Genomic DNA, 23226 nt, shown 5'->3' on the forward strand with positions numbered 1-23226 from the left:
TGTGTGTGTGTGTGTGTGTGCGCGCAGTCATGTCATTCCCAGCTGAGGGGGTGGAGTCAGCTATAAAGAACAACATTGAGGACGTGCGTTTGTTTCTGGACTCTCGGCATCCGGGTCACTATGCTGTTTATAACCTGTCCAGACGCTCCTACAGACCGGCCCGCTTCCACAACCGGGTCAGTACCACACACACACACACACACACCATAGTAGTTCACACTTGGTAGCCTTAAGAACTCTAGATTATCTTGACGATACCAGGAAATTTGGTATCGATCCAATACCAAGTAAATCCAGGGCCAGTATTGCCGATATCGATACCGATACCGATACCTTTTAATATTTAAGCTTCATAGATCCAAAGGATCCAAAAGACATTAACTCACTATACACTATGTAGTGTTTGCTAAAGAGTGAAATGATAAGGGAACATCCGCTCTGAGGACGTGACACATTTTAAATATGTTCACGTTTTAAAATTTTAAATACATTTTAAATACGTACTGTTCATATATCTACAAATCTCACCTAACAGTGCACTGTATCTGTAATAGGGAGTGATTCTGGACACAGCTCGTCTATTATGTGTCCTTGTCTTAGGGAAGTGGAGGCCTCTAGTGGTAGCCTCCAGTAACACTAGAGGGGCGTGTCGTGTGGTTTTATTTTCATACAGGTGCAGTTCTGCTGTATATTCTTCTATTATTTGCTGAATGGTATATATATATTTGTAGGTGAGAAATTTAATATTGAAGCTGCAGGTTTATTGAAGGTTTTTAACACCTGTGCGCAGGTATCAGAGTGTGGCTGGCAGGTGAGGAGAGCTCCCACTCTGATGAATCTGTACGGGATCTGTAAGAACATGCACCAGTGGCTCAAACAGGACCAGAGGAACGTCTGCATCGTGCACTGCCTTGTGAGTTTACCTACAGATCTTTATGAATATGAACTTTTCTTTGTATTATTTGAGGTCTGAAAGTTCTGCATCTTTTTTCTTTATTCAGACATTTTTCATTTTCTGTAAATAAATGCTCTAAATGAGAATATTTTTTATTTGTGTGCAGGACGGGCGTGCAGCGTCGGCTGTAGTGGTGTGTTCGTTTCTGTGTTTCTGTCGGCTTTTCTCCACGGCTGAAGCTGCGGTCTACATGTTCAGTATGAAACGCTGCCCCCCGGGCATCGCACCATCACACAAGAGGTAACACACACACACACTTAATTTTTTTCCATGTTATGGAAAAGCTCCATTTGTTATTTTTTTAAAAGCTACTATTCAGTCCCTTGGTCAATATATAGAAACTAAGCTGCAGAAGCAGACAATACTTTTTGTGATGAGACACAACCACTGATTTATGTTCATACAGCACTGGAGTTTTAGGGGCGGGGCCACAGGAGCAATGGCCCCAGTTAAAATCTGATTGGCCCCCTGTGCCCGGTCACTTTTTTGTCTATGTACAGTAAAAATCCATGTCAAATTGATAAAAAGAAAAGAAATAGGCTCTAGCAGCAAAATCCACAAAAAGTCACAGTAATTCCATAAGAATAAAAGCAGAGTCTGGCCAAATCAAATAACTGCAGAGAATAATAATGAAGTAACAAAATACATTTAAAATGTTTAAAATCTTTCTTTCCTGTTTTGAATTTGCAGCATGCACTTCTTTCTTTTAATTCTCAAAATTTAGATCGATTATTTTATTTTTTGTGTAAAACTTTTGGCACAAAAATGAACTCCATAGATTTTACTGTGTAAGATTTTTTAAAATAACATTTAAGTATTTGAGCATGATGAGACCTCTAACCACCACTAACATACAGTGTTTCCAGCACTATTTAGCCCTGCCCATTTTGCAGGAATCATAAGTAGAGCTTTCAGCAAGAAAAAAAAGCTAAACCAATTAGTGCATATTCTATTTGAATTTACAAAGCACTAAATAATGTGGGCAGAATTTTGTGTGCACTGGCGTATCCATCACTATAACTAACACCCAAGAGTTTACCCCACATTACTGCAGTAGCTTTAACCTATATGTTGTGCATCAATAAGGTCCGGTACTGATGTTCGATAATTAGTTAATTCTGTCGCTCTTAACTCACTAAACAAAAGAGCTTCATACAACACATTTGGATGAGGGGGGATAATGAGCATTCAGCATCTGACTTCATTAATGCTGTTATCACTGAATGCAGCTTCAAATCTAGTATAAACTCTTCTCTAGAGACAGTTACTCCAACAAAAGCAGGATAAACTCCTTTTAATACCCTTAAATAAATTGTTTAGTTCGTATAGTGTATAGTATAACTGTGTATAACTGAAACATGGAAGCAGCACATGCTCACACTTCTTTAACTCATTCACTCCTTCACCCATTCACTCCCCCCCTCCCCCTCGCTTCCTCTCTCTCTCTCTCTCTCTCTCTCTCTCTTTCTCGGTGTGTGTGTGCTGGTTTCCTGCTGATGTGCTGAAGCCTGTGCTTATTCAGAGCTTCAGGCTAAATTCGCCGTAGCTCTGCGGTTTTTCTCTGGGAACTGCGTCACTCTGGCCACAGCGGCGGTTTCACCAAGAACAGCTGTGCAGCATGAATGAACCGCCTCCATCTGCTCACCTTTAAAGCGATAGTTCAGCCAGATAGTAACCCCCCTCCACCCCAACCTGTACACAGTCCATCAACTAACATGTTTTCTGTGTGCAGATTTCTTATTTAGTGTTTTAATGCAGCTACGAGTCCAGAAACTACAGCTCAAATACAAGCAGTTAGCATGATGCTAACATACACTCATAATAATACGGCAGTAAGAATTCATGTTTATAATGTACTGACAAGATGAGGAGTGTGTGAGGAGTGTGTGAGGAGTGTGTGAGGAGTGTGTGAGGAGTGTGTGAGGAGTGTGTGAGGAGTGTGTGAGGAGTGTGTGAGGAGTGTGTGAGGAGTGTGTGAGGAGTGTGTGAGGAGTGTGAAATGAAATATCAGATGCTGCCCTGTAGTTTTATGAGGCTGCAGCACACTCTGCTGGTCAGTTACAGTACTGCACTCTCCATTCAGCACTACAGTAATATGTAAAAAATATTTGCTTATGATGCATATGACGTATTGATTGATTATTGATTACTTAATTTAGTACAGGTGTATGATGTATTGATTACTTATTTTTTTGAGGTTGATTGTTGTTTATTGATTGTGTATTGCAGGTATATTAAGTGTATGTATAATAGTGTATTGATTGTTGGTTATTAATTGTTTATTTCAGGTATATTGAGTATATGTTTATAGTAGGGGTGTGACGAGACACGATATTGGGTTCACGATAACGAGACGAGACGAGATTTAAAAATAAAATTTTAAAGAAAATCATACACCTCAAACTTAACAGACTGGTTTCTCTCACACATTTATTCTATAAGGAATAGAAATAAGAATAAAAAATAAAAATACAACTTTTCTAGGTCTTATATAGTGCAAACAATAAGTGCAAACCACAACCAGTCATATTAATACTATGGTTTGTGGGTTTTTTTTCTCCTAAATCTCTTGTAATTTAACTATGCATAACATAACCAGTCATAATAAGCCTATGCTTGAAGTGCAAACAGAGACAGAACATTTTTTTAAATACAGTACAGAGCTAAGGGATTAGTACAACTGCCTATGAAAAAGTAGGATTTACTTACAGTATTTACATATGGTTTGTGTCTTGTTGGTCACTCTGTTACCGTTTATTGTTTTCACTGGAGCCAAAATGCAGCCAGACATACAACTAAAAAGTAGCAGAAGCATCTTCTATATAAGGGGTATTTAATTATGTTAAATAATTAAGTGCTATATCATGTAAGGTTGTTTGAACTGAATGATGTAAAAATATAGAAGAAGAAGAAGAAGAAGAAGAAGAAGAAGAAGAAGAAGAAGAAGAAATGCCTCTCTGGACAGATTTTGTTTACATTTATCCCCTGTCTCTCTGTCGCGCTCGGCGTGACTAGTTTCCGCCAGTTCTCGTTTTTCCACCCGTTGTCGGGCTCCCTATCTCCTTATAAAGGCGGTTTTTCACGGCCGCGGTACCGCGACTCTGACAACACGGATTCGATCCCGCGTGAGGAGCGGTGTGTTTGCACTTATTTTTTTTCTTACCGCGTTTGCACAGATCTGATTGACTGAAGAGAGCGTTTGGTGATCTTACCCCACACGTGATTGGTCTGTGAGTTTACTGCGCCGCACAATTTAATCCTTCTCAGTAGTTTATCGGTTTGGGTCCGCATTGGACAACGTTTGGGTCCGGACCGCGGTCCGCCCATTTTCCTCTTCTGCTGAGAGCTGCTCTCACACTCGCTGCTACTGGGTTGCCAGATCCCTCTTAAAAAGTCCACATTAAACTGTTTTTTTTTTTCTCTCGCGAGACAGGTTTAAGCTTGACGAGAAATATCGTCACATTTAATCTCGCGAGATCTCGTGGCACGATATCTCGTCACACCCCTAGTTTATAGTGTATTGATTGTTGGTTATTGATTGTGTATTGCAGGTTTATTGAGTATATGTTTATAGTGTATTGATTGAGGTTAATTGTTTGTTATTGATTGTGTATTGCAGGTATATTGAGCATATGTGTAATAGTGTATTGATTGTTGGTTATTGATTTTGTATTGCAGGTATATTGAGTATATGTGTGATAGTGTATTGATTGTTGTTAATTGATTGTGTATTGCAGGTATATTGAGTATATGTGTAATAGTGTATTGATTGTTGTTAATTGATTGTGTATTGCAGGTATATTGAGTATATGTATAATAGTGTATTGATTGTTGTTAATTGTGGGTTATTGATTGTGTATTGCAGGTATATTGAGTATATGTGTAATATTGTATTGATTGTTGTTTATTGATTGTGTATTGCAGGTATATTGAGTATATGTATAATAGTGTATTGATTGAGGTTAATTGTGGGTTATTGATTGTGTATTGCAGGTATATTGAGCATATGTGTAATATTGTATTGATTGTTGTTTATTGATTGTGTATTGCAGGTATATTGATCATATGTATATAGTGTATTGATTGTTGGTTTTTGATTGTGTATTGCAGGTATATTGAGTATATGTATATAGTGTATTGATTGTGGGTTATTGATTGTGTATTGCAGGTATATTGAGTATATGTGTAATATTGTATTGATTGTTGTTTATTGATTGTGTATTGCAGGTATATTGATTATATGTATATAGTGTATTGATTGTTGTTAATTGATTGTGTATTGCAGGTATATTGAGTATATGTGTGATAGTGTATTGATTGTTGTTAATTGATTGTGTATTGCAGGTATATTGAGTATATGTGTAATGTTGTATTGATTGTTGTTTATTGATTGTGTATTGCAGGTATATTGAGTATATGTGTGATATGATGGCGGAGGAGCCGATAATTCCCCACAGTAAGCCGATATTGATCCGCTCCGTCGTGCTGACTCCGGTTCCGCTCTTTAATAAGCAGAGGAACGGGTGCCGGCCGTTCTGCGAGGTTTACGTCGGAGAGGAACGCGTAGCTACGACGTCCCAGGAGTACGACCGGATGAGGTACGTCACCTGACTCCTAACACCTTACACCTCCACCTTTAACTGAGACCGTTTATCTGTAACTTTAACTGTGTGTGTGTGTGTGTGTGTGTGTGTGTGTGTGTAGGGACTTTAAGGTCGAGGATGTTAGAGCTGAGATTCCTCTGAACGTTACGGTTCAGGGGGACGTCCTGATCGTCATCTACCACGCCCGCTCCACCCTCGGGGGACGCCTACAGGCTAAGGTATGCACACGCACACAGCGTTTATTATAGTGTTATATAGAGTTAATTACAGGTATACACTCACTTTCTGCTATACATTCTGATTGTCTGTGTGACGTTTATGCAGATGGCCTCCATGAAGATGTTCCAGATCCAGTTCCACACCGGCTTCGTTCCCCGAAACGCCACCACCGTCAAATTCGCCAAGTGAGTGAAGATCACAGAACTAAAGCTTAGTATCGCAGTTATATAACTGTATGTGTGTAGACTGTATATATTAGGGGTATGTGTACTCTTTACGAACAGTCACGGTCTGGCTCACGCAAACGCACGCAAAATACACGATACACAGGCAGTCTATAAGAGACTTGTGGAACCAATGAACATTACCCTGAAAGTGTAGCTGTAGCACTGTTATTAGCAACTTGCTACTGACTTAGCTCATAGCCTGCGCTGAGAAGTCTAGCTCAGAGCTAAATTGTTCACAACCGTCGCTGCGCTGAAATCACGTCCTGCCATAGAAAATGAATGTTTTTTCCTGTATAAACGCAGGGTTAGGCGCTCGTACTGTCTCTCTCTCTCTCTCTCTCTCTCTCTCTCTCTTTGAGATATTATTGTTACTTAAAAAGAACTCAAACACTGAAATGCTTAGGAAAAATATATTTGTAGTTTTATCAGTTACCTTAAGGCTGTTGTTTTTGTTCTTAATAAAGCGCCACACAATCAGGCTCATTGTTTGTTTGTTTGTTTGTTTGTTTGTTCCAACAAGATGTAAAAGATGGATCTTCTCATGATGACCGTAGGAGAGAAACCTGGTTTCAGCATTTAATGAAAGAGCTTGAGCCCGTTACAATATTCCATCCCAAAAACTAAACATGATTCATTCTTATTATGAAGCGAATGAAGGTGCGTCTGTACAGAATAACCAGCCTCTTTATTTATTCCTCCAACCATACCGAAAACATACTGGAAACGTACCCAACCGTGAATTTCCTGTACCGTTACACCTCTAGTATATAGTTATAGATAACTTTATAGGTTTAAACACATGGGCTGTTTTCCTCACTGCACCGTCAGAACCTAGTTTCATTGTTGGGTCCACTCTAAAGAACTGTCGGTGTGTGTGTCTGTGTTCACAGGTATGATCTGGACGCGTGTGACATCCAGGAGAAATATCCTGACCTGTTCCAGGTGAATCTGGACGTGGAGGTGGAGCCTCGTGATCGCCCCAGCAACAAGACTCCGCCCTGGGAGAACTTCTCCACTAAAGGCCTTAATCCCAAGATCCTCTTCTCCAGCCGAGACGAGCAGCAGGAGATCCTGGCCAAGTTCGGTGAGCAGGAGCCTCCTGAAATCGCTAGTGAGATAGAGGGCACTATTTTAGCTCTAATTATAGGCGAGTTGTTATCCGTGCAGCTTGATTTCGGGTCAGTGTGTCTTTGCTGTCATAATGACGGGAAAAGTACACCTTGTGCAGAAACATTAGCATGTATGACAGAACAACAACTCAGAAACAAGAGGCTGAGAAACAGAAACTAAAGCTAAAAATCAGGCGAATAAACTCAAATAAATCAGTCTTTCTTTAAACGCAGGTAAACCAGAGCTTCCTCGGCAGCCGGGTTCTACAGCCTTCTACGATTCTGAGGCTCCCGAACCGGAACACTATCCCGAACAGCCCCCGAACCCGGAGCCAGAGACCCCGTCCCCACCCAGCACCGACTCCAACGCCAACAACTTCTTCCAGACGCTGGACTGGGACGGTACGCTGATCTTTACACTGCTCTTTACACTGCTCTTTCTCTGGGAGGAAACTGGGTAAAACATTTTTTAATCATGTTACTCTGCTTATCTACAGACGGCAGGGGGCAGTACAATCGCTCGGACAGCCTGTCTGGACCAATGGATGATCAGGATGACCTGAGTGGCGGTTCAGAGGAGGAGTCAGTGTCGTACTCCGCCCCCATGGACGGGTCTCTGTCGCGGGATCCCAGCGAGCCTCTGTTTGAGGCAGATTTCACCACCTCTCCTCCTGAACCCCAACCGGATACTGAAGACCTGCTGGGGCTGAACTCTGACGCGAGCGGCTCCACCGCGGCCCCCCAGCCGCCGCCGGGCCCCCCAGAACCGGGACTGAGATCCTGCGCCAGTAACAGCGACCTGCTGAACGACCTGTTCAACCCCAACACTGACCAATCAGCCGAGACCGAGGACCTGTTCTTCACCACCACCACCACCACGCCCAGCCAGCCTCCAACCACCCAGAACCCCCCTACAACCACCAAGGGTGAGACATATATACATTATAGAGCGCCCCCTACACTTCCTGTAGTGTATTACAGACTGTCAGAATGAGCGTGTTGTGGATCATATGAACATTATAGAGCATTATAGAGCACCCCCTACACTTCCTGTAGTGTATTACAGTCTGTCAGAATGAGTTTTAATGAGTCTCTTTTTCTCTCTCTCTCTCCTCAGTTAATGATATATTTGACCCGTTCGGCGTGGGCTCCGGGGTTTCGTCAGGGTCTGATCCGTTTGGTGATCTGCTCGGTTCCGACAGTAACAGCAGCAGTTTTAAAGCCCCGCCTCCTCCAGCATCCAACTCCAGCCTCTTCAACCTTCGTAAGATTATAAATATTATCTTATCCTGTTAATCTGCGCTGTGATTGGTGTATGAATGTATTGATTTATTGATGATTTAATGATGATTGAGTGTGGTGTGTTGTGTAATTGTGGGTAATTGAGTATGTAATGTGTAATCTGGGGGTGTTTGGTGTAATTGAATAGATAAGCTAGCGGGAGAAATGCCTAAGATGACCTCGTCGGCCAGTCAGCCTGATCTGCTGGGTGGTTGGGACAGCTGGGCGACCGGAGCCGCCGGCACCACAGCTAGCATGTCTGCTACTGCTAACAAACCAGCCTTTACTGGTAATCAATCAATCAACCAATCAATTAATCAATCCATCAGTTAATCATTGCAGCTCTAAGGCTGGAAATCCTGCTGTTAATCAATCATAGTAATTAATCAATGAATCGTCCAGATAATGTAGATAATGCAATGCTGCTGCTCGCATGCCTGCTACTGCTAATAATCCAGCCTGTACAGGTAATCGATCAGTTCATTAATTTATTAGCTAGTTGCATGGTTAGAATTAGCATGTCCATTAAAGCTTTTGCTTCTGGTAATCAATCATTCAATTAATCAGTGAAGCACCCAGACCAATTATTTCCTGCTAATGCGAATAATTTATATTTATGCTTCATACGGTGAAAAGTCATGGAATAAAAAAAAAATAATAGCAATTTCCAGGCCTGGATAAGTTTTGAAAAAATAAAAATACCCAGAAATTTTTGAAAAGTCATGAGAATTTGTTCTACAAATCTTTGTGTTTCAGTTTATTGATAAAGAAAATATATTTTGAGCTACAAATACGAATGGAGCTCTCAAGATCAGATGCACATTTTATTATTAAAGATTTTGTGTCACTACATTTTCATCAGTTTTGGCTGATTTTTGGTTTTATTGTTCATTTTTGCGCTGATGTTTTAAATATCGTATGGTCTTTTGCCTTAAAGGCGTGATAAAGTCATGAAAAAGTGTATTTTGTAAATTTATTGGTTAAAAAGTGTATAAACCCTGTTACAAGGTACAGCCTGTACACTTGAACTGGTAATCAATCAAAAAAAATCAATGAGTTAATCAATCTTTGACGTGCTAAAGCTGTGAACAAGGCTTGACTGGTAATAAATCAACAAGTTAACGAATAAATCAGTTCATTTATTGCAAGGTATGCCAGTGTGAATGCTAATCATTAATTAATGCTAATAAACCAGCCCTGATGATCAATGAATTAATTGGGTATTTAGTTATTTGTTGGCTGAGTTATAGTATGTCTGCTGCTGGTTTTACTGATAATTAGTTAATTTATTAATTGTTCAGTCATGTGATCACATGCAAAATATCCATTACAGTGTTTGCTATTAATCAGTCAACCAGTCAATGAACAGTCTGTCAGTGAAGCGATAAGGTCAGTTTATCTGCTTCCTAAAAACAGAATCTATTAATAATCAGCCAAACCAACATGTTATCAGTTCAGTACAGGCTTCTACCACTAACACAGATCATTAGAACAGTTTTTACTGGTCTTAATCTAATTACACTGAGTAATCAGATTAATATGGTAAATACATTTTAACATGTGATAGTATTTGTGTGTGCTGTGCTGCTGTATCTTTATTATTTTTTATATATTGTGTGTATTTTAGCTTCTGGAGCTCCGTCGAGCTTCTCGAAGGCTAAATCCCAGAGCTTTGACCCGTTCGCTGATCTCGGGAACCTGGGCTCCACTCTGCCAGGTCAGTATCCCCTGAACACTGACCATCAGAACTACTGCTGCTGCTGCTGTCAGTCCTTCAGTTCTTACATCCTCCAGCACTGTGCTATTTTTTACCAGAGAGGAGAATACACACTTAGGAATCTTTTACAGGTTTGTCGGGCAACCAGAGGGCGCCCCTGAGTGAGTCCAAAATGAATGGGTTTATATGGAGCAACATCATATGGGAGAAAAATCATAATTAATAAATGTTTAATCTTTTTGTTCTCTTTTTCCTCAACACAGACCAATATTAAATGTTTTAATATCACGTACACACTGTTAAAAGCTATTAAACTCCAACTGATCAGCTCACAATGAGAATTTGCTCTGGTGTCCAAAACACACATGCTGTAGAATGGCTAAAACACACAGATTGGTTTTCTTTGCTTTTTTTTTATTATGAATTTTTGTATCAAAATACATCAGTCTACTTTCAAAAAATTAAAGGAATACCCTGGACAAGAACTATTTATAATTTGAGTTTTTTACCATGTTAGACTCACTCATGGGCTCCCTCTAGTGCTCTGCAGTACTTTTGTGAAATATCAGGGAGATAAAAGTTGTTTTTTTAACTTTTTTTTTTTTTTTTTGGTGTACAGGATCCTCCTCCAGCAGTGGTTTCTCTGGTTCAGGGTTTAAGGCGGCGCCCCCTGCTGGAGGTGCTAAAGGCTCGTCTCAGGCGTGGCAGCAGCCGCCGCCGCCGCGCTCCTCCTCCAGTAAACAGTGGATGCCTCCAGGCTCCGTCCCCAAACCAGCCACTGCCGCCACCAGCAGCAGCCAACCAGCAAAGCCCAACTACAACCTGAACTTCAGCGTGATTGGAGGACGGGAGGAGAGGGGCATCCGGGGGCCGGGCTTCGGTAAGGAGGGGCGGGGCTTCAGACTGACACCTGTGTTCTGCTGCTGTTTGTGCTGCTGATAAATATAATGTGATGATGAAGATGATGATGTTTTTTTATGGTTGATCTTCTCCAGGTCCGAAGCCGAAGGTGAAGGAGGATGATTTCGGGGATCTTCTCTCCACACAGGGCTTCTCCTCCAGACCTGATAAGAAGGGACCTCGCACCATCGCTGAGATGCGCAAACAGGAGCTCTCTAAAGACATGGACCCACTGAAGCTACAGGTACATACACACACACACACACACACACACACACACACACACACACTCTTCACCAGCTCATCAGGGGTTATTGTGGGAAGTGAGTGCTCATGATGCTAGTTCTGAAGTTTTCTACATGAGTTTTCCATGATTTATACTCAGAATAGCTCAGATTCTAAGTGGAAGAACCTGTTTTTATCTATTTACTGCACCATTCTAAAGTTTGGACACACCCCTTCTCTTATTTAATATCATTTAATATTGAAGACTTCAAAACATTAAAGTTTTTTATATTAATCTACAATTTAGTAAATAATAAAATTAAAAAACAAATATTAATGGAAGTGTGTCTAAATTAGTGACTGTTACTTAATACATGATGAGTAAAACTCATACAAAACAACTTATATTAATAAGTTGTAATAATTTAATTATTCACTAGCAATCTCTGTTGGTCATGTGAGCTCATTTTGCAAATAATGTGTATATCTCACCACTTTAATTAAAATGAAAGTTTAAATTAAATATCTTTTTGTATGATCGCAAAGGTTTTAGTCTGCAGCCTCTTGCAGTACCACTGCAGGCCACCGGGGGTTGCTGGTGCTCAGGGTTCAGATCACTGCTGTGGGCTGCTGATGAAACTGGTGTTAATGTGATGTTGGTGGCGGGTGTGTGCAGATCCTGGACTGGATCGAGGGGAAGGAGCGGAATATCCGGGCGCTGATCTCCACCCTGCACACGGTGCTGTGGGAAGGGGAGACCCGCTGGAGACCCGTCAACATGGCCGACCTCGTCACACCTGACCAGGTGAAGAAGTTCTACAGGAAAGCCGTGCTGGTCGTCCATCCGGACAAGGTGAGTTCATCCTGAGTTCATCCAGTACCTGTACTGTTGATTGGTTACCTCGTGTTTCCTCCCGATTCCTCATTCCTCATGCTTCTCAGGCAGCAGCAGCCTGTCACTCACACAGAGACAGCGCTGTGTATCTACTTCTAGTGTTAAGAATCAAACCATTGCAACATGATGGACGTGTTTGATTAAATTGTGATGACTATGCTTAAACAATTTATCGTGTTGCCCTAATATAAACAGTACCAGTTTGGACACACTTTTTCCCTGTGTTGTTCTGCAGGCAACAGGTCAGCCGTACGAGCAGCACGCCAAGATGATCTTCATGGAGCTGAACGACGCCTGGTCTGAGTTCGAGAACCAGGGAGCTAAAGCTCTGTTCTGATCCCTCTCTCTCTCTCTCTCTCTTTCTACACACCCGAACTGCCTTCAACACACACACACTCTCACACACACACACACTGCCTCTTCTCTAAGACAGAACGACAGAATGAGGCTTATACAGACTGAGACAATCGGACCGGAGTGAGCGAGAGAAAGAGAGAGGAGGAGGATCTGTCTCTCTCTCTCTTACTTTCTGACGATCTGTAGGTCTCTCCCTCGTTCTTTCTGAAGGACAGAAAGCTGTATGAAGCTGCTGATGGACGAGACTCTGTCTGCTGGACTCACTCAGACTTCAGAGGAGCTACAGCTCTCCACTCTCCTTCCAACCCCGGGTCAGGGTGTGAAATTAGCATACACACACACACACACTGGAGCGGCGGTCTGCGTCTTGCAGTGAGGGGGGGCTCCGGCGGACTCGGGTTCGAGGTGGATTTAAGGAACAAAAGTGAAGAAATTGGATTTTTTTTCCCGCTGATCTTTATTTTCATACGCTTTTTTATCTCTTAATTTTGTCTGTCTTTTCGCTGTCTGATTTATTTGTTGATCATCATCATTACCAATTAGAATATCGACTGATGAGTGTGTGTGTGTGTGTGTGTGTGTGTATATATATGTGTGTATATTTTCTCTGTGGTTTCAGGGTCTGTCTCCTGCTGTCTGATCAATGTTTCCGCCCTGAATAATAATTTAAGCAGAGGTTTTAAAGCCCCTGGGAACCAAAATCTGACCTCTCTTTCTAATTAAGTGTAAAAGTATAAAATATATCTTGTATATGAACAAAGTCTAATAAATCTCTGCTGTGTTTCACTCTTACCACTCTTCTCTCTGTGTAGAGTGGGCGGTCCTACAAGTGGGTCAGTTTTACTTCAGCATATCCCTGGCCAATCAGAATGCTAACGTGGCTCATCCGTCACTTTGAGTCCGAGTTACCTGCAGTGCTAAAGCTAAACCTGGAGCGCTAAAGCTAAACTTGGAGAGTATTCCCTACCATCTGTAGTCCATCGCCTCAACACTTCACAGTGGAGTTCGAGCAACCTGGCAAGCAAAAGTTAAAGCTAAACCTGGAGAGCTAGAGTTGAAACTAACACTAAACCTAGTGGGCTGAAGCTAAACCGGGAGAGGTAAAGCTAAACTTTAGCTAAAGCTAAAGATGGAGAGTCTTCAATCTGTAGTCCAATGCCTCACGACTTCAGAGTGGGGTTTGAGCACCCAGACAAGCTTAAGCTTAAGTTAAAGCTAAACCTGACGAGCTTAAGTTAAACAGAGTGAGATGATTCTAAACCTGGAGAGCTAAACCTAAAGCTAAAGAGCTAGAGGTAGAGCTACACTTTGCAAGCTAACACTAAATCTGGAGAACTGAAACTAAACCTGGAGTGCTAAAGATAAACCTGTTGAGCTACAGTAAAATCTGAAAAAAAAATGGAGAGCTAAAGCTAAAGCTCGGGTTAGCAAGATTTAAAGCTAAACCTGGAGGGTTAAGGCTAAACCTGGAGCGCTAAAGATAAACGTGTAGATCTAAAGTTAAAGCTGAAGGAAAACCCGGAGAGCTAAAGCTAACTTGGGGAGGCTAGAGTTGTTCTCAGAGAGGTATGAGGAGTGTATGATGGTGATATTTGAGGAGTTTTATCATATTTCTGCTTCATATTTTCTGTTTAAGCTACGCTAAACTCTTAAATCAACACCCAAATCTGATATAATAATAATAAATCAGTGTATAAAAGGTGTTCCCAGGGGTTTTAACTCTCGCTGAACCCAGTCGCTCTTCTCCATCACTCCACCGTATATCTAGAACCGGGTTCTGGATCGATGTTCCTGATCCGCGTAGCTTCACTCCACATCCATTCTGTTGGTTTTATCAGATCTGATCATCATAACGGAGTCTATCGTCTTATTTATTGTTTATTGTGAGGGGCGATTAATTTAATAGAGGGAGGAAAGAGGAGCAGAAGAAAAAGAAAAAAAGACTAATATATGAATGATGGTGTGTGTGTGTGTGTGTGTGTGTGTGTGTTAGAATCAAATCTGTGCAGAGCTAAAAATCATTCCAAAGCATCTACACACATGAATGTGCTTTCCAGGCTCCTGATTGGCTGTGTGGAATGTAACGTTTTTGCTTTTTTCCCCTTTAATTTTCTTTATATCGTCGTATAAAACTGAATCCCTTAAACATGGCATTATTTTTCTAAGAAACATGTTTACTTGAATGTTAGCTTCTCTTTTTTTTGTTTTTCCTATAAAAGACCAAACGTGAAGCTCGGCACTTCAGATCACTCGGAGGAAAAAGAAGAACGAGACGTTTTTGTAAAAACCAGCGAAAAAAGAGTAAAGTTTTGATGTAGAAAAATGAAAAAAAAAAAACACATCAGAACCAGCGCTGGACTCCTGCTGTGTTCGGCAGGCTAGCTATGCTAATCGCTAAAAAAGTTGGACGATTAATTGATTAATTGTGAACCGAGAACAGTTCGTCAGATTATCGATGATTAAACCTGTATTGTGTCGATTAGTTGTAAATAATATGGTATTGTGAATGACCAGATTATTTTGAAGAATAATCTGTATTATGGGTGAATCGTCACAAATATCTCCTGATTAATCTGTTTTTGTGAGATTAATTGGAGAATATGAAAGATGACCCACTAAAAACAGTCGATTAATGAAATTTACAGATGATTTGCTGCCAAAAAGTGAACGATTAATCTGTTGTTTGCCCAATTAATCGGATATTTCAGTTGATTAATCTGTAGTTTGTGATGAACCTGATTATATGATCTATTACTTTATGATTGATTGATTAATCATATTATATATATTTTCTGCACATTTTTTTTTATTAATCCGATTAATCGGATATCATATATGATTTGCCTCCCAAAAAATAAATTAATACATTGTTTGTTTTATTGATTTGCCAGCAAAAAAAAAAAACTGTTGATTTTTAGTCTTTTGTTTGTGTGATTATTTGGACATCAGATTAATCACCACTCAATAATCTAGACGATTAATTTGTGGTTTGTGTGATTAATCGAATATTATAAATGATTTGTCACCCAATAACCGTTTGTTTATTCTGTTACTTGTGTGATTAATCAGATAATATAAATGGTTTTCCACTGAAAACAACAGATTAATCTGTTTTTCGACCAATTATTCAGATTATAGAGAATAATGGCCGATTAATCGGTATTTTCACCCTTTAGAATGGTATTTATAGGGCAGTAATTGAGTCATATGTCTGATTAATCATGTGTTAAAGCTGTTTTTGTCTGATAAAGATGAGATTTATCTAGGATATCTGTCCCAATATCAGTGTAGGAGAGTTTGTACTCAGCCTGGCTGATGATCATATTTTTTTGTAAGATTATTTGACGAAGTTTAGTCCTGGACTGTGTTTTTAATAAACTCTGTGAACAGAAATTTAATCTACGGTGGATGAAATATAAGTATGTTGGATAAATTCATGTGATATGATGTTAGAGTGCAGGCAATAACACAGCAGAGTTATATAGAACTCATCTTTCTGAAGCCTTAATCTGTATTTCTGTGTTTTAAAAAGCGCTTAAGATAAAAAAATAAAATAAAAAAGGCTCTGGAAACATCTGCAGCACATCTGGAGAGGCCGTGTTCACATCTGTTCAGCAGAGAGACTGTGATTTGTGTTATTTCTGTGGACTGCTGCTGGATTTCACACATTCCAGGTGATTCAGTAAATAAAATAAAGAAACTTAATCAATAAACACTTTAAACGTCTGTAAAAAAAAAAATCTTAATTTCCTCCTGGTGTAGAAGCGGAACGTGATTATCTGTTGTACAGTAATGCAGTGGGGTGTTCTGATAGGCCTGTTCTCATAGGCTGGTTCTGATTGGCCGGTTCTGATGGTTCTCCTGACTCTGGGCAGAAACACTGTAAAATAATGCTCTATTTTGGTAAAGGAGAAGTCTCTGTATTTTTTCATGGGGACTTTTAAGTCATTCAGGGCTTTTTTTTTGCGTTTCCTGTTTTAAACTCCTGAACTACCCGTGCTCACACTCTCACTATCAAAGGGTTTATTTTCCTCACGTTTCTTTAACTTTAATTTTGTTTTATTTTGGACTGTATGATGACCAATAAACCACATTTCAACATGAAGCCTCTTCTGGTTCTTTGGATTTGTTGTATTGACTGAAATACATCCAAATTTTATATCAGATATCATTCGATTTTATTAGTATTATTAGTAGTGATGTAGTTATTAGTAGCGTATTGTAGACTTGCATAAAAGTTAATAATATTGTAAAAATGAAAATATATATATATATTGTAGTTATAAATATGTAGTTTAAAATTAGTAAAAGTTGGTTAAAATGATTAAATATTTAATAAAATTTGTATAAACTGGCACAGGTCTCTCAAAGATTTTTGAACAGTAGTCACTGCTTATTTAACTCCACCTTTACCCCCAACTCCACCGTCAACCCCCTCCCCAACTCCACTATCAACCCATCCCCCAACTCCACCATCAACCCCCCCAACTCCACTATCAACCCATCCCCCAACTCCATCAACCCCCCCAACTCCACTATCAACCCATCCCCCAACTCCATCAACCCCCCCAACTCCACCGTCAACCCATCCCCCAACTCCACCATCAACCCATCCCCCAACTCCACCATCAACCCCCCCCAACTCCACCATCAATCCATCCCCCAACTCCACCATCAACCCCCTCCCCAACTGCACCATCCATTCCCCCCAACTCCACCATCAACCCATCCCCCAACTCCATCAACCCCCCCTTAACTCCACCATCAACCCCCCAACTCCACCATCAACCCCCCCAACTCCATCGTCAACCCCCCCAGCTCCACCATCCACTCCCCCCAACTCCACCGTCAACCCATCCCCCAACTCCACCATCAACCCATCCCCCAACTCCACCATCAACCCATCCCCCAACTCCACCATCAACCCCCCAACTCCACCATCAACCCATCCCCCAACTCCACCATCAACCCATCCCCCAACTCCACCATCAACTGCACCATCCACTCCCCCCCAACTCCACCATCAACCCATCCCCCAACTCCATCAACCCCCCCAACTCCACCATCAACCCCCCCCAACTCCACCATCAACCCCCCTTAACTCCACCATCAACCCCCCAACTCCACCATCAACCCCCCCAGCTCCACCATCAACCCCCCCAACTCCACCATCAACCCATCCCCCAACTCCACAATCAACCCATCCCCCAACTCCACCATCAACCCCCCCAACTCCACCATCAACCCATCCCCCAACTCCACCATCAACCCATCCCCCAACTCCACCATCAACCCCCCCAACTGCAACTTCCACTCCCCCCCAACTCCACCATCAACCCATCCCCCAACTCCATCAACCCCCCCCAACTCCACCATCAACCCCCCCAACTCCACCGTCAACCCCCCCAGCTCCACCATCCACTCCCCCCCAACTCCACCATCAACCCCCCCTTAACTCCACCATCAACCCCCCCAACTCCACCATCAACCCCCCCAACTCCACCATCAACCCCCCCAACTCCACCATCAACCCCCCGCAACTCCACCATCAACCCCCCCAACTCTACCATCAACCCCCCCCAACTCCGCCATCAACCCCACCAACCCCCCCAACTCCACCGTCAACCCCCCCCAGCTCCACCATCCACTCCCCCCCACTCCACCATCAACCCCCCTAACTCCATCAACCCCCCCCAACTCCACCATCAACTCCATCAACCCCCCCAACTCCACCATCAACCCCCCCCTTAACTCCACCATCAACCCCCCAACTCCACCATCAACTCCACCATCAACCCCCCCAACTCCACCATCAACCCCCCCAACTCCACCATCAACCCCCTCCCCAACTCCACCATCAACCCCCCCAACTCTACCATCAACTCCACCATCAACCCCCCAACTCCACCATCAACCCATCCCCCAACTTCACCATCAACCCATCCCCCAACTCCACCATCAACCCCCCCTTAACTCCTCCATCAACCCCTCCAACTCCACAATCAACATAGTCCTGATAGTACACTACTTGTATGTTTCACTCACTTAATATCAGAAGATAAAGGCCCTTTAAATTTTAACAATATTTTATTTCAACACAATGTTTAGACTGTTATTAAAAGAAATCTGTCTGATATCACAGGTCAATTTCATATAGTCCTGATAGTACACTACTTGTATGTTTCACTCACTTAAAATCAGAACATTTTGATGTGTCATTTCAAAATAAAGGCCCTTTAAATTATAACATTTATGTAATTTTACACAATGTTTAGACTGTTATTAAAAGAAATCTGTCTGATATCACAGTTCAATTTCAGATAGTCCTGACAGTACACTACTTGTATGTGTCACTCACTTAATATCAGAACATTTTGATGTGTCATTTCAAAATAAAGGCCCTTTAAATTATAAAAATATTTTATTTCAACACAATGTTTAGACTGTTATTAAAAGAAATCTGTCTGATATCACAGTTCAATTTCATATAGTCCTGATAGTACACTACTTGTATGTTTCACTCAATTACTATCAGAACATTTTGATGTTCTGATGCCCCCCGGGTGGTCCCAATCTCACTGGCTCAATCGGTGTGAGTAAGTGAGGGTGGTCAGCACCTATGAGTACGAGGGGCTTAACCCGGGTAAACTGCTCAAGAGGTAGACCTACCAGATGCTTGTACTTCTTTTGAAGGGATGTGACTGGGTAGGAGCGCTCAGCGAGATTAAGGTGTGGTGATGTGAAGGCATGTGTGACTTTGAAGCTGCTCTTATGCTGACCAGCTGGAGATAGGTGGAAGGAAACACAGGCTCCTCTGAGCACCTGGACATCCTGTCTTATGGTGCGAAGATTGAGTTCTTCTGTAGAGCCCTCTATCCCCAGCTGTCTGGCGGCCTCTGGCAGGAGCATTGTGCGCTCCGAGCCATCATCTAACACGGCATATGTCACCAGATTCCGGTTGCGATACCAAAGCACCACTTTGATGACCTTCAACAGGACCCTAGAGGACTCTGATGGGCGGTCTAGGTAGAGAACATCTGTGGTTGAGCTGTCTGCACTGCTCCCGTCCTTGGGAGGCTCATCAGTGTCTCTCTTGTTGACCTCATGAAGGACCTTTAAGTGTTTGCCTTGACACACCTCACACAGCTTCTTTAAATCACACTGAGCAGCCTGGTGGTTCCTTGCACAGCGCCAGCATCGCTTGTTTCCTTTAATCCACGCAGTCACTTGTTCCTTTGTGAGCTTTTGAATGGCTTGGCACCTATTCAGGAAATGCTCAGAGCTCTCACAGTACGGGCAATATGACTTAGCTTTGCCTTTTTTCTGTGGCGGCACATGCGGCCTAGGGGGGTCAGTGAGGGGGGATCCCTCGGCTCCATGTAACACTGACATAGCTGATCGATTCTTCTTCTTCTCAACTCTTGAGCCAGACTGCCCCTGATATCTGCTCTCTGGCTGGACCTCAGTGTCTTGGCACCAGGACTCATATCTTAGCCACTCTGCTAGATCGATCAAAGAGTACGTGGCTTCCGTATCATGGCACGGCGGAAGTCAGCTCTCATTTCAGATGGGAGCTTTGTAAGTAGACGAGCAACGTGTGTGCCACATCTGAGCTTCACCTCTCCTTCAGGCCCCAGGTTCTGGAGCATGCCAACGAGAGACTGGACTCGTAGAGCAAACTTCTCGAAGGCTGCAATGTCTCCACGCTTCACCTCCGGTGCCTCCATAACAGCAGCTATTATCTTGAGAACCACATGGCGGGGCTGGCCGAATTTCTCTTCCAACGCTGCCATGGTGTCTGAGTATGGAGTAGGCGAATTTAGGTAAGAATCAGCTATCAGACAGGCCTCTTCAAGTTTCAAGTGGTCGATAAGGACCTGATATTTAAAGAGCTCTGTGCTGTCTTCAGGTAGCAAATTCTCTAGACTTATCTTAAGTCTTGTGTACTCCACCGGATCTCTACTCTTGAAAATTGGAATTTTCGGCTTGAGTCCCCTATACACCTTCTCCCCAAACGCAGATGATACAAAAGACTGCTGGGCACCCAGATGTGGAGATGATTGGCCTGCTCGTGGGCTAGGCGATGAACTGGAGTGTTGGCAAGGTCCATATCGGGCTCTGAAGTTTGAGGGACTGAAGACTGGGGAAGGCGTAGGCGTTCCCATGGTTGGCGGTGGCGGAGCAGCTGCGGGCCTGCCAGGGTGCTTGGGCCCAGAGAAATAGCCTGTTTGCTGGGTGGAAGGCGAGCTAGCCATTGACGTTGATCTTGAGGCAGCACTCTGCTTCAGTAGCTGTAGCTCATTCATCATTCTGTCTATTGCTGAGACCATTTGACCTTCATCGTAGCCTTCTGACTGTGGTGGCCATGGTGTGGGAGGGGGTGGCCAGTCACTGTAGTCCTCTCCTTCTCTGTCTGTGGCACGTGGTGCTGGAGGTGGAGGAGGGGGTAGATCTGGCCACTCTTCCTGTCGATGCTCTGCTTGAGCATTACTGAGGGTTGTCACTCTCTCTGTAAGCGACTTCACTTTTCTAAAAACATCTTTAAGTTCAGCCATACTGTCTAGTATATGCTGATGAGATAGCTGAAGTTTCATGTTCTCAATGCGAATCTCCTGTAGTTCAGCTCTGCATGCATTGACTGAGTCACTGCTCACATCATACTCAGCGCTGGATGGACGGGGCATCCCAGGCCGTTCACGCCGCCTCTCATGTCCTATGGCATGCAAGTGGGGATGTTCGTCCTCTTGTTCGCCGAGGGATGAATCCCACTGGACTTGGCGCCTGGGATATGAGGTGTAAGGGCGTGTGGTGGGTGTCATCTCGACTGCTCCCTCCATGTTGGATGTCCACTCCCTCCCTGGTGAGTGCATCTGCATCGCTGTCGGTCCACTGAGATGTTGCCTATAGCTGGCTGCATCAAGCTCATAATCTCCGAGGTAGGCAGGGAGACGGGTCTGCCGCTTAGGACGAACTGCTTCACTGCTTTGTTGCATCTTGATCCCAAATCAACACAGAATCCGGCTCGAAGGACCTCAATGTTGGTGAGGACCACTAAAGGACTGTATGTGCAGGTTCTAATGATGGGATGTGTGTTGTATGGGGGGTGTCGGTCAGAACACCATGAAGCAGTTGTCTCCTTTTCATTTCTTTATTAAACTTCACACTTCAATTACATGTGCAAGAGTCTCAGTGGTGTGTGGTTTGGTTGGAATACACGCACACAACTCCTCACATGCTATTCTCTTGAGGCTGTGATCTAGCCAACCTGAAGTGGTAACTTGCCTGAAGCAACAGAGTAAAACTAAACAGCAGTAGAACTAGACCAAACTGCACGTGAAGGGGCGGGGCTAAGATTCAATGCCAGAGTCTTTCTTACACTATCACCTCTGCAAGTTTGGGCAAATTTCACTGTATTGTTTATATTATTATTATTATTATTATTATTATTTTATTCATGTTTAAAATTAAATTTCTCATGATCTCATGATCTCTACAATTTGAAAGAGTCTGTCCTAAGCTATGACTCCTGCAAGTTTGGGAAAAATTCACTGTATTGTTTATTTTATATTATTTATTTATTTTTATTATTCATGTTTAAAATTAAATTTCTCATGATTTTTCCATAATGCCAAAACAGGTCCACTTCCATATGAAAGAGTCCATCCTAGGTTAGCTCCTTGACAGTTTTTAAAACTGCCGGCGTACTGTCAGCAGGCTCCCTGACAGTTTTTAATACTGCCGGCTTACTGTCAGCAAGCTCCCTGACAGTTTTTAATACTGCCGGCGTACTGTCAGCTAGTCCCCTGACAGTTTTTAATAGTGCCGGCGTACTGTCAGCTAGTCCCCTGACAGTTTTTAGTAGTGCCGGCATACTGTCAGGAAGCTACCTGACAGTTTTTTTTTTTTGTACTTTATTTTTATTGGCACTTTAAAAGAACAAGCAGGCATACTCTACACCAGATAATTCCAAAAATTTAAAAAGAGAGAGGTTACATAACATCTACCTTCAGTCCTCATAATCTACATTATTAAGAAAAAGGTCCCTTTCCTCCAGGGTCCGTACATTCTTACTTTCTGCAGTCTCAAGGTTAGGGTCATACATTCCATTTGCTGGATCTCTTTAACTATTTCCATCCAGTGGATTATTGTTGGGGGTGCCACTTGAAGCCACATCCTTGTGATAGCTTTTTTGCTGGCAACTGTGAGAATTCTGAATAAGTATTTGTCCTTCTCTCGTCATCTGGGATAAAACCCAGGTAAAGAGAGGTAAAGTTATGTGGTATGTCCAACTCTAAAACTGTGGAAACTGCATCCCTGACCTCTCTCCAATAAGGGGTTATCACTGGGCAGGACCAGAAAATGTGCATATGGCCAGCATTTTTTTCACCACAGTTTCTCCAGCAAGCTGGGCTTCTCTTTGTTTGCTTCCAGGTTTGTTTGGGGGATATGAAAAAACGGATAATAGATTTCCAACCAAATTCCCTCCATGACCTTGCCAATGTTGTTCTAGGTTGGGAATTGCAAATCTTTCCCCATTCCTCCTCTGTAATGTTCATTTCAAGTTCTTTTTCCCAGCATTTTTTAATATAGCTGGTTGAAGTTTTCATGGAAGACAAGATAGCCCCATATATTTTAGCAATCATTCTGTCCAGATTTCCTTTTTTATAAACATCAACAAAAATCTTTACCAAAGGTGACACATCCTTATCTAACTTTCGAACTTCTGTTGCAAAGTAC

At 42.4% G+C, this 23226-nt stretch overlaps 1 protein-coding gene across 2 annotated transcripts in view; it reads left to right on the forward strand.

Annotated features, from left to right (window-relative positions):
- gak (cyclin G associated kinase) overlaps positions 1-16594 on the forward strand; it is a 33688-nt gene extending 17094 nt beyond the window's left edge. Inside the window, exons 13-28 of one of the 2 annotated variants that reach the window (XM_049470872.1) lie at positions 28-176; positions 791-913; positions 1062-1195; positions 5359-5553; positions 5660-5777; positions 5884-5963; positions 6896-7089; positions 7349-7516; positions 7612-8040; positions 8232-8378; positions 8544-8684; positions 10023-10112; positions 10732-10992; positions 11108-11256; positions 11914-12090; positions 12368-16594. In XM_049470872.1, the coding sequence (XP_049326829.1) occupies positions 28-176; positions 791-913; positions 1062-1195; positions 5359-5553; positions 5660-5777; positions 5884-5963; positions 6896-7089; positions 7349-7516; positions 7612-8040; positions 8232-8378; positions 8544-8684; positions 10023-10112; positions 10732-10992; positions 11108-11256; positions 11914-12090; positions 12368-12469 (2657 nt within the window). In that variant the 3' untranslated portion in view covers positions 12470-16594. The remainder of the gene's footprint in view (positions 1-27; positions 177-790; positions 914-1061; positions 1196-5358; positions 5554-5659; positions 5778-5883; positions 5964-6895; positions 7090-7348; positions 7517-7611; positions 8041-8231; positions 8379-8543; positions 8685-10022; positions 10113-10731; positions 10993-11107; positions 11257-11913; positions 12091-12367) is intronic. The other variant, XM_049470873.1, reaches the window with a different exon arrangement.
- The last annotated feature ends 6632 nt before the right edge of the window (positions 16595-23226 follow it).

The sequence above is a fragment of the Astyanax mexicanus genome, chromosome 22 (genome assembly GCF_023375975.1).
Source record: "Astyanax mexicanus isolate ESR-SI-001 chromosome 22, AstMex3_surface, whole genome shotgun sequence".
Taxonomy (NCBI): domain Eukaryota; kingdom Metazoa; phylum Chordata; class Actinopteri; order Characiformes; family Acestrorhamphidae; genus Astyanax; species Astyanax mexicanus.